A 12,532-nucleotide genomic window follows, 5' to 3' on the forward strand; every position below is an offset into this window, starting at 1 on the left:
CGGATTTAAATCGGCCCGTGAAATGATTTAGTAAAGTATAAAAATGAGCGGAATTCTTTTTCAATAAATACAAAACTTAAAATGTTTACGACTAAGCGGATAAAATACACAAGAACATTTTTGTTCATAATTTGTTGTTTTGTCTTTATTGCATTAGAACATACATTTGTCATATATATAGCTATGTATATATATTTATATATTTATAATTTATAAATGTGAATTTGTACACTACAATCTTGTATTGTAACATGTTAGAAAAGACTGCAAAAACATAGCACTAAAAACAGTTACCAAACAATGATTAATACATTTGTCTTGTTTTCGGCCACCAAGAACTTAAAAACAAGTTGGCAGAGATGACGCTGTCCATTTCAGAACCTGTCACATATAATTTAAGACCAATAAAAACATTGACCAGCTGCTTACCGCGTCTAACATATTTTGTGCTTCACATATTTTTTTTCTGGGTTTAAATGTTCAACACCAATCACACATTGCTAGGAAATTACATCTACTAAAAGTGCTTCATTTGGCACTGTTTTTCCGGATGATTTGAAGATGAGGCGGCGATATGTAGATTAAAACGTCCGTCTTGTAAATCATTTGTGCTTCTTTTGTATTGAAATATGAACGTGTACAGTAGATATCATATTTGATAGGCATGGGCGGTATTGGAAGCGGGCAAGATGAAATTGAAAAGACTTTTTAAGGGACATCGGGGGGGAAGCGGGCGGCGCAAGCGAGGCCAAGAGGTGATGTGAGGTGTCCAAACACTCCAGTAGCATGCAGTGACGATTGTCCTCTTCAACACACCCCACGCAAGGTTTACACCCAGCTAGCATAAAAGCACATTAGCATGTGTCGTCTTTTGAGATTTTTGCCAAAGTCATTGAAAGTCACAAATGGTGACGATTGAAATTAGTTTTTTCCCCCCTTCTCGCTTTCCAAAAATGTTTAAAATGGACTTTTATGCTAATGTGCTAGTAGCCTAACGATGTATTTTCTTAACGCTTCAGGAACACCATTACTGCATTCAACATAGGGCTGGGAAAGTTGTACTTTCTTTGTAAGAATGCTGTCATATGTTCTAATATGTCCAAAATGTATTTGTTTGTTGATCCAAAAACCTTTGACTGTGGTTAGCCAATGTCAGCATGTTATACAGCATAGTGCTGCTTCGTATGCGTTTCGCTCATTGGCATTTTGGTTTGTGCCAGTTATGTACCTTTGCAATATGTTAGCATATGCAAAGGTTACTGCAAACAAAATTGTATCAAATAAATACAGAAACTGTTTTTAAGCCAACAAAACAATGAATTTTAAAGTTTTTGGTTGCAATTTGATAAAAAAAAAAAAATATGTTTAATATTGAGTTGGATCACAATTCTATTCTTTTAAACTTTTGATTGGTCTAGGCATTGATCTTCTAGAGTCTTTTAATGTAAGCCAGAGGTAATTTTCCCCAATCTTTCAGATAGCACTTTCCACAAATCATCTTTAGTCTTCATTTCTGATTGAAAGGTTTGACTGACTTAAAGGATTGCTTTGTTGACGTTTCCTTTAGCGCAGCGCCATCTAGTGGATACATAACGCTACTGTAGCTTCTATTCTATGCACCTTATAATGTGGTGCACCCTAGATATGAAAACTCTTTTAAAAAATGAATTGAAGATGCGCCTTATAATCCAGTGCGCCTTCCAGTGCGGAAAATTTAAAAAAGCCGAATCGCCCAACCCTACCTGAACACAAGCGCTCGTGTTCAAACTTGTCCCTGTTGTTCACGTGAATTTTAGGAGCCATAAAATAGTCACTTTCTTCAACTTCATCGGCTTTATCATTGCACACGCAAACACACGCACACACACACACACAAAACCCTGTGACCATTCACAAATAGGAATACGTTGACGCACACACATAAACGCAGAGCCTCTTTACAGACAGCAGAGGCGCACATTTGGACCGACCAACGCGGCCGCCTGCTTGGCCAGCAGGAAGCTAAGACACTGGAGTCAAAAAGACGGACGAGCTAAAGCAGATGAAGCCGAGGACGTCCAAGCTCGCGATGCTTGCGAAGCGGAGCTAAAAGCAGCTTGACCTTCGATACGGCTGACGATTAAGCACTAAGGAAGAAAGCAGACGGTTTGAAAACGGGCGGGATCAAAGCCACAAGTGGGATACGTTTATCGGGCTGTGATCTCGTTTCCAAATGCCATTAGCGTATTCGCTAGCACCTACGACAGCGACGTATTTCCTCAAATAGAGGTTCTCCATCCCGTTTTTGTTTCCAATTCTTGTCTTTGCCTGCTGTATGATGTTAATCTTCCTATTTCATTGGTAATTGCGTTATATTTCAAAGAATGCATTTTATTTTGCATTTTATATGTTCATGAAATTAAAATAGGAATATTCTATATGTTATAATTAGATTATTATGACTTTCTAGAGTCCAGGCTAAGTCAATCAATGAAGTCATTGAACGGCTTACAAAAGTCACCCAGTGGTTTTGGGCTGTCAACGCAAATATTTCTATTGCATCCCGTTCGCAAGTTGCCGTTGAAAGGATTAATGCAAAAATCAGGGGCAATGCATGATAAAACATCGGGTTTTCAATGTCAAAAAATGACAATATTTCCAATTTTGAATGGCAGTAAATGAGTCTGACATGGGCTAAATTTGACACGTATAGGGTGTACCTCTCAACCTCTCATTTACAAGCATTTACAAGGGACGGTAGCGTATTCAAAGTTGTCAAGGAAGTACTTATGTTGAAGTGACATATATTACATTACATTTAAAATAGGTTTTTGGCATCCATAGCAGTTAATGGTAGTGAAAAAGTTACTATAAAAAAATACATATAAATAACTGCACTTTGCTTGGCGCTGCTGTTTTGGTTAGCAACAACGTTGGAATGAGCTTGACAAGTGTGTGTGTGAGCAACCGTGCAGAGCCTCTATTTGAGGAAATACCGGTTTTACAAAAGAGATTACGTACCTAAAAAGATCAAAGACGATAGCTCGCGACAAAAACTGCTTCATGACATCGTTGCCGTTTCAAAAGGCGTCATCCGTTTCGCCAACGACACGCTGGAATGTATCACGTCTGTTTTCAAATTTTGACATCAAGACATTTACGTTACTAGTCCTACTTTAGATATATCGTGATTACATTATTGCGAGATGTAGTGATTTTTTTTTTCCCCTCTCCTCACATCACCTCTTATTGGGATGGCGGACACCCAAGATTTTTTTTTTCTATCGCTGTTCAGAAATAATCGCAAATACACATTTGGCGAAAGTGTAAAAAGAGCCGATATGCGCTGTCAGCTTTTGTGAACTTCAAGTGGTTTAGTGGGGTACACACATGGCGATAAATTTCTGCACTTTTGAAAATCCGCAAAGGCCTGATTGTCGGATGTCTTCCAAAGAGAATCCTGAGCGAAAATCTGACGTCGTGTTAACAGGGACCGTTCATTGCCCCACCCGCCGGGAAACAATTGGAAACGTTTCACGTTTTGAGTACGGCGGTACTTCTACTTACGAGCGCCTCCTGACGAAAATATCAAAATGTTTGCTCCTGTAAACTTGTAAATACAGCATTCCTAGATCACTGGAAATGTAAAATCAAAACATACAAATGAAACATCCTAATAAGGCGTCTCTCTCTGCACTCGTCACCAACACGCCAGCACCATCTCAAGGCAAACAAGCCGACTGCAGTCGTATCGTCAACTGCTACGATTATTATGATTCATTTAAAGGCTTTAGGAGCGTTTTTTGAATTTTTCTTTACGTTATATATTTTGACTATTTGCACTAATGTAATTCTAATATGTATTTGTTATTATGCATTTGACAATATTCATTTAAAGGGTTTAGGAGCAGAATATCAGAATATGCTATTTACATGTAAAAAGCAGCTCAACTTATGAAAGCTCCACTTTACCAAATGACTTCCGGAACAAATTAATTTCGTAAGTAGAAGTATCGCTGTAGTTGTGAACGTTGCCTCTTGCGGGTCACACTTCTGCTTTGGGAAAGGAGACTAATCGCTGGAGTTATCGTTATGTGTGGGGCATAAGCAAAAAAAAAAAAAACGAAAACCACAATCGGTCAAGAAGTTAAAAACAAAACATGCGTGTACCCCCAAATGCCACGCATTTGATGAGTGGAGTGACTTGGTGCGTAGTTGCGTAGCACACGATGGTCACATAGACACTTGAGCCATCGTACCGATGCTCCGACACACTTCTAGGACAACATCTATACATCGACTATACATTGTGCGTTTTTTTTCCTTTGTGGTATTTTCTGTGGGGGGAGTGGGGTGGCTCACCATTACATCACAGCGAAAAGACGTGTGGAAGTGGAGCCGCGGATGCACGATTCGGGACTGAGCGTTTTTGAAGGGCCGCCGCCCGGCGATCTGCGGCGAATGGTTTGTCGGGGTGGGAAAAAAAAAAAAAAAGGCTGGGCTGGAAGCCTTACAAAATGATGGACGGGAGGGAGGGAGGGAGGCCGGCGGTGGTTACGATATGACGGTGGCCTCCGTCACGATGGCGGGGTCTTCGATGTCGGCTTTGCTCTGGACCATGCGCAGCTCCAGCTGGGGCGGGCTGGGCCTCCGACCGGGACCTGCTAGTTCTGATCCCGGAAAAGGAGGAGAAGACAATCAAGGCTTTGATAGACCATACCGGGGGAGAGTCCAACTCAAAGATAGACCCCTAATGGCTGTCAAACATACAGCTTGCGGGCCGGTTTGATTTTGTATTGAATTGATATGAGCCGGCGGCGGCGGCGAAGGTTTTCCTTACCGTGCGCGTGCGATATGGTCCTCTGGATGACGTGATGCATCACCGAAAAGGTTTTCTCACAAGCCGTCTGATGGGCGGACAGAGAAGACGCGCTAGTACGCTGCGTTGAGAAAAACAAGTACTGGGACAGAATGACACTTGTCGCCTAACATGTGGATTTTGGAGTGTTTCGCTGCTCTATTTCACCGACTGGTTAATTCATCTAAGATGGATTAAAGCCGCCGGTCTTCTTTGGAGGCGTTTGGGCGAGCGTCTAACTCTGGGACTCCAACCGTAACTTGGAGGCGGTTGTAGGATCCTCGTGTGGGACGGCTGCCCTGGCCGAGGGGTTGGCCTCAAAGTAACCGATTGCTAATTCGTCTAACTCAAGGCCGATCACGGTGTTGACCAACAGTCATCCGTTGAGTCAAAATTTCATACCTTGTACTTGTGCGGGTGTAATGACAATAAAGGCCATCCATCTAAGACACAGGTGTGGAACCCCAGTCCTCGAGGGCCCGGATCCTCCATGTTTTCAAACCTCCTCTGTCAAAACCCCCTGATCAGGATGATTATAAGCTTATCGTTTGAATCGGGTGAGTTGAGGAGAAAAAAACGGAAAACATGCAGGACGTGAGGACTGGAGCTCCACACCTACGATCAAAGTGGTGCGCGCCAATACTTTTGTTGAGAGTGGAGCGGGCGCAGGTACCTTGAGGTCATTCGGGTAGTGGTGCGTCCACGCCAGCAGCATAGCGGCAAACAAGTCGCCGGTCCCCACAAAGACGGCGTCCACCTTGGGCACTTCTATCCGGACCCTCTGCGTGGTCCTGCTGCCGTCGGGACGAACTGGGGGCACGCCCGCCGTTTACGTTTGCTTTCCCGGCGCGGCGCGGCCGAGGCCGAGGCCGAGGCCGAGGCGACACCCACCGTGACGCTGGCTGCCCAGCGAAACCAGGAAGCGCTCGCCCAGTCTGGGAGGCAGGTCGGACGAGGTGATGACCACCGTGTCCGGGCCCATGGCGTGCAGCAGGTCCATCACCTGCGCGACAAAGGCGAACGCCTGCAAATTGCAAAAAACGCAGGGCGAGGCGGCCGCGCGATGGAACTTTCTCACCTCCACGGCGTCTTTCTCTGTGCTGATGTTCTTCCCTGTCAAAAGTCTGAACCGGGCACGGCAATGAGGATCAGTGGAATTATTTCTTTCAAGAGTTCAACAGAAAATCAAAAAAGCTCACATAGAGAACGCTACCACTACTATTTAGCCTTTTTTTTATACACGCAACTAAAAATCCAAAGTGCAGATAGTGCCAAAAAAATCGGACTCCGTTTCCAAGGTATCGAATCTGGGATCGGTATTGCCAGATCCTCCGAAATCAGGTGACTCAGACAAAACGAATGTATCTATAAAATAAATGACTTTTGTATTTTGAAATTATTAAAAAAAAAAAAAAAACTCACTCTGCCTCAAACTGGTTGGGAGTGATGATGTCGGCAACAGGAACCACCTTGTTCTTGTACACCGGATACAAATTCTGAGGGACGTACTGTAAAGGCAGGAACATCCAGGTGATTAAGGTAAAAGACAAGCGGCGGCACAAATGAGGCTCTCCCAACCCACCATGGATCCGTGGTCCCCAAGCACCGGGTCGCACACTGCAATGGCAAACAAACACCACACGGGTTCAGGCTCGATGGAGAGGGAACGATGTTTTGTTTTTCCCAAAATGTGCACCACGGACCGCAAGCGCTCTATCCTCCTGTGCTAGGCGCAAGAACCTCTCCGTTTGAGTAATATTCTTGGGTGTGAACAAGAATGGACTCGGATGTCGGTTTAGTCTGCTCGCTTCTTTCATTGAAAATGATGCCATGACCACCGCAGCTAACGCAAGCCGCTGTTAGCTGCAACAGGCGCTGACTGCTAACAGCCAACTGACGACCGCCCTCGAGCTCGTCCCCTTGCGGCACAGGTTTGGAACTCCGGTCCTCGAGGGCCGGTATCCCGCATGTTTTCAAAACTTCTCTCTCATATACACCCGATTTAAAGGATTAGGCTCATTTTCAAGCTCCTGCAGAGCTTGCTAATAAGTTTATCATTTGAATCAGGTGTGTTGGGGAGGGAAACTGGAAAAGCTGCAGGATACCAGCTCTCGAGGACTGGAATTCCACACCTATACCTTACGGTAATTATTGTAAGTAAGAATACAGCCGGTATCAAATTTCCCATCTTCGCGTCACTCACTCACCGTACACCAAATTTGGGTTGGCTCTCTTGAGCTCTTGCACAATGTCCACCACCATCTCCAGGAAGGACGTGTCCCTGGTGTACCCTGAACACAACACATGGACACACCCATTTTGGACAAACGGGTGACAAACGCGGGCACGGCGGACAGACGACTACGCACCTGTGAGGACATAATCGTACTGGTGCACGTTGTTGAGCTTGATGCCTTCGTAGAGGACGTGCAACTCGTCCGCCGTCAGCACTTGGCCCTTCCAGTGCGAGTAACCTGATGCAGGAGGAGGAGCCTGTTCAGTTGCCGCTAAGTCACTCACCGCCAGATGCAGAGTTTAGTGACGGATTGGCCCGCGGCTGATACCCAACATGACTATTTGTCGAATGATCCCATATTGATATTGGTCCAATATTAAGCAAAAAAACGTCTGTCAGATTTGAAAGACAAATTTTTTCAAACTTTCAAAGACAAATTCTAAAACCCAAAAGTGACAAGACAAGTGGGTCCCACCAAAATGTCCCCACAAGGGCAAGAGGTCCCCACAATGCCCTTAAAAACTGGAATATGAAACTCATTATGTCACTAAAACAAAAACACAAACAAAAGGACAAAAATACACGTAAGGACACATTCAGGCGGAGGGGGACACACGTGCAAAGGGAACCATGGAGTGGACATACACACATAAAAGGCACACTGCCAGAAACACACAACAGAAATCGTATGGACACACACAGGCCACAGGTGAAGGGGTACAAGACACTCACAAATAGGAAGCATTGACAAACACACAGACGCTGACAACACACACGCACGCACACGCACACACACACGCAGAGGAGATTCCGAAAAGGACAAGGAGATAAACGCGTGACTTTAAATAGCTGCAAACGGACTGGCGTGTGTGTGTGCGTGCGTGCGTGCGCCGGCGCACGTCGGCCCGCCGCAGGCTGATGTGGCAGCTCCAGGTGAGTCACAGACGGGTCACGTGTTCGGGGGGGGGGAGGGGTTCTGGTTGCCAGGCAACAACAAGGGAAAAAAAACGGAGGGGCTAAGAAGGGACGTGAGCGGCGCGCATTTGTGCGCGCGCGAGACCACATCATCAGCGGGCGCTGTCGCAATCCGGGACGTCACCTTGCCTGGCGACTGTCGTCCAGCGCCTGCCTCGAATCAACTAGATGGCCGTTTCGCTCATCCTTTTCTAAAGCGTCATACGCGCAAAGATTTGGAAGACGGATATTTTTGAGGTCTTGGACAAACCAATATTGGAACACTCCCGGTTCCCGGGCCGTTTTGGCGTGAAGGGGGCTATTGAAAAGGTGGCGGGCGGCAAGCTCAAGCGTGTGCCGGCAGCGGGCGGCAAAGTCTACCTGTGTGGTTGGAGAACTGCACCGAATTGATGGAGTCCACCTCAAAGCCCAAAACCTGCAAGGACACACACAAGCAAACAATTGTGAGAGGAGCCTGACTTGAGGGAGGATTCTGATTGGAAATGAGAGTTGGGACTTGAACCCATTGGGAGATTTGGATCCAACTCGGGCTTTTCGATGTTTTTCACGTGCGATATCAAAGGAAAAGCATGCCGTCAACGCTTTTTTTTTCCCCTCGCAAAATGAACATTCTTTGAAATGAAACAGCCCTAAACATGTAAATATAGATAAGTATGGATAGGGCTGATGCCACTGAACATTTTGAGGGGTTGAAAATAGAAACTATCTTTGTATTTGATGATGTTGTGACCCTTTCAAAGTCAGCCCAAGTTGGGTGGGAATAAGGCCAGGTGAGTGAAAAATCCAGGGAACACCCGGGGCTTGCAAAGAGAAATAAGGGACAAAAGTGTGAATCCTGTCAACCTTTTTATTCCTCCCTCAGTCCTAAGTCTCTTTCGTAGATTAAAAGTCCAATTCGAATATGCCAAACCGGCGGGTTGAGTCCATTCCCGAATCAGCAGGAGGGACCTTGTAAGCTCACAGGAAAAGAACATCTTGACCTCATTGAGCTTCCTGTTAGAATGAGACCAAGGATGGATGTCGAGTGTGGTGACAAGACGACGTCCTTCCCACCAGCGGCGTCTCATGAAAAGAAACACCGATGGCGCTGCTCGCCTCCACCACCCGGGGAAAAAAAAAAAAAAAAAAAAACATTCAGCAGAAAGGCAAACTGAGACTGTAAATTGTTTTGGAACTGGAGCTTGATGCTGGAAACATTAACCAAAAAAAAAAAAAAAACGCCCAGCGGACAACTTGGTTTGGTTACATGAAAACTTCAACAAATAACCTCCGTACCACCCATTCATTTGACGATGAATCTTTTTTTGTTTTTTTTCCACAAAATTTCAAGTGTACATTTCACAGTGTACATTTGTGTTGATTGCAAACATCTGTCGGACGTATCTCATAAAGTAAATAAATCCGTCTTGCCCTATTTCACATTACTTAGAATTAAAAATTAGTATATCTCGCTTACTATTGTAGTTCCAAATCACTTCTAGATTCACTGCATTGCGCTCGCAATAGGACAAAAAAATCCCACCCATATTATTCCTACGGCACGTCATGCTGAACTTCAAAGTCCGCAGGTCAAAGACACCCGAGAAAATATTTTCTTTTAAAGTACGTTCCATGTGAACTGCAATGTTTAAATGAGTGACGAGCAAACCCACCCATAGCTTAGCAGTTAACCTATAGGTCAATAATTGAATAAGTGTGTGTGTATATATATATATATATATATATATATATATATATATATATATATATATATATATATATATATATATATATATCCCCAAGCGCTCCTGTCTGTATTTTTTGGAACATATCCAGAGAGACAAACAAGGGAAAGCTGCCTTGACATGAATGAATGAATGAATGAATGAACGAACGAACGAACGAACGAATGAATGAATTAGTGATTGGTGCCAAAGAGGTAAGCACATGTTTGCTTCTTTGTGACGCAACTCTGTGATGCCACCCAGTGATGTCACGCAGAGGACTCCTGTGGCAGCCAATCAGAAGCCACCGAGAACAGCAAGTGAAAGGGGGAGCCCATCGCGACGATTGTCATGTGCGTTTGTGTGAAAACACGGCAGCGGCTCGCGGGTGACATCCAAATGGGAGGCGGTACGGCCTTCCCTTGCCGTGATATTCGCTCGTTTGCTCCTAAAAGCACCAGAGGGAGGTCAGACTTAAGAACGGCATGAAAGGGGTGCGTGCTATAATAAGACTATTAGTTGCGCATTAGCTGGCGCTAAGAGAAGCAATCAAACGGAAGGAGATGAAAGGCGCTCTCGTCTTCCTTCCTACAGGAGCAAAACTAGATCATCATCATCCAAGCAAAGCCAGCGGCCCCCAGTCCAGTTGGATCGTCCACAGCAGAACATCCCGCTCACTTTCACGGCCCGCTGAGCAAATCTCCTCCGCGCCTTTCCGCATTTAATTGCGCTCGGCAAAAGACTTTTTCAAGCAAGTTGTTCCCGACGTGTCGTCGAGCGTTGAAAACTTTCACGTGCTCCACTTAAAAAGTGAGCGGCATCAATTTCCCTCCGTTATCCTCACGTGGGTCGCAGGCTTGCTGGTGCCTATCCCAGCTGACTCGGGACACCCTGAACTGGTCGCCAGCCAATCGCAGGGCACACAGAGACGAACAAGCATTCACACACCCAATCACAATTTAGTAAGTCCAATACACCTGCCATGCATTATTTTGGAGCGTGGGAGGAAGCCGAAGCGGCCGGAGACAACCCACGCGGGCTCGGGGAGAACATGCAAACTTCACACAGGAAGGCCAGAGCCAGGTGGTTTTGAATTGGGGTCCCTGAAATGGGAGGCGGACCTGCTTAACTCTGCTCCACCGAGCCGCCGGAATGCGCGTCTCCTCAGAGAAGTGAACAGAATAAGAATTTCATTGTGTAGTGTTAGTAAGCTCATGACAATCAAACACTTGAATCTCGAATTAATTGATTAGCCGGCCCTAGCCAATCAGCACATTAATGTCGGTTTCAATGTCAGACCCCAAGGTTTACATCCACTGCCTCAATAACACCTCCCAAAAAAGGTGACGATGGGCTCGATTGAAGCTTTCGTTTCCAGTGTGATCAACTCGGCCACTGATTTAAAAAAAATAAACAACTAGCCGAAACGCACGTCAGCGACTGACATAATAAACTTAACATTTTCGATTGCCATTTGAAAAGGAGAGGAGCAGCAGCACACGTGAAATGTCAGTCAAGGTCCCGCGTCCGCCTCGTCAAGGATGCGAGGAAGCCCACTGGCTCGCTTCTCCCTACCTGCAGCGGGAAAGAGGCGCTCTTGTTGCCCACGTACCCCCGGACGACGTGGCTCTGGATGGACAGGACTCGGCACTCCATGGCGGCTCCTGGTGCTCGGCCGAGGAGGACGGACGCACGCTCGCGAGCGAGCGGAAGACACGATTTTTCCGGCGCGCGCCCACCGGAAAGTTAGCTTAATGGCTAACCGGAGGTGTGTCACGCGCACGTATGACAGCAAGGGGGCGTGCGCGCGCGCGAATGTATTGGTGACTAAACCCCGCCGAGATATATTATTTCTTGAACCGCTCACGCAAAATCATATTAAAGCACTTTGCACGCCGATGCAGTTGATGGCGCTTTTGAATCGCTACCGCCAGAATTACTGGGCTAAAACACGTAGAAAAAGGCACTTGCGGCGTGTTTAAAGGCCAAAGGGAAAAAAAAAACGGATCTAAAGAATAACAAATATTCGTGAGTACGCATGGAAAGAGCTGTAAACATTAACAATGTTCACATTGAGGTTTTGAACAGGCAAAATACATGGCCACCCAAAATCTAATAACGTGATTAGCGAAGACACATTCAGGGACATCGCGGGCATTCAAAACCTTTTTTATCTGCCATCTCGATTTACGCCATAAACTCACTCCGAATTTTTGACCTAACGTTTCCCCTGTTTACATTTTGAGATTCTTTTCATGTAGGTTAAAACTAAGCCAGGATAAAATAAGAGAGGATTGCTTCGTCATAGTGACAATCGTGACCGAGGAGATTTGGTACCTCACATATAATAAGACAGGCAGCACAGCGGTGGAGGCTGAGGGGAAAAAAATAGAAACGACTGCATATAAATGACAAATATAGCACAGCAATGCCGCAGAGTCGTGATCAGAAGACTAACGAGTGTCGTAAACGTCTACAACTCCACCTGCTGTTTTCGGGGAACCAAAGGCCTGTAATGTCCAGCACAAAAGCAAACAAGGGAAAAGCTTTTCAAACATGGCAATCGATGCACCAGAAAAACAAAAGGGTCGGGGAATGAAACAAAAATCAAAACCATTGTTATCAAAAACACATTTGTGAACATGTTTCGGAAAAACTAGTATTAATTGGGCCTGTTGGTTCCAGGGCGGAGCTTAACACCACGTTGCCAACACCAAGGGGGAGAATCTTATGAAAACTTTTCATTTTTCTACTTTTCCGGCTATATAATTTAAGTAAAGG

At 45.4% G+C, this 12,532-nt stretch overlaps 1 protein-coding gene across 1 annotated transcript; it reads right to left on the reverse strand.

The window, feature by feature from the left end:
• Nucleotides 1-127: 127 nt before the first annotated feature.
• On the reverse strand, nucleotides 128-11,523 carry LOC148419749 (pyridoxal kinase-like). Its single transcript, XM_088421854.1, has 11 exons — nucleotides 11,327-11,523; nucleotides 8,409-8,463; nucleotides 7,207-7,311; nucleotides 7,045-7,128; nucleotides 6,420-6,454; nucleotides 6,260-6,345; nucleotides 5,916-5,961; nucleotides 5,729-5,840; nucleotides 5,511-5,647; nucleotides 4,820-4,886; nucleotides 128-4,649 (listed from the first exon to the last, which is right to left on the reverse strand). Exons 1-11 carry the CDS (start codon nucleotides 11,405-11,407, stop codon nucleotides 4,534-4,536), a joined length of 924 nt encoding a protein of 307 aa, XP_088277980.1. The 5' UTR covers nucleotides 11,408-11,523; the 3' UTR covers nucleotides 128-4,533.
• Between the last annotated feature and the right edge of the window lie 1,009 nt (nucleotides 11,524-12,532).

This window comes from Hippichthys cyanospilos, chromosome 8, assembly GCF_059441005.1.
Source record: "Hippichthys cyanospilos isolate Australia breed blue-spotted pipefish chromosome 8, RoL_Hcya_1.0, whole genome shotgun sequence".
Classification (NCBI taxonomy): domain Eukaryota; kingdom Metazoa; phylum Chordata; class Actinopteri; order Syngnathiformes; family Syngnathidae; genus Hippichthys; species Hippichthys cyanospilos.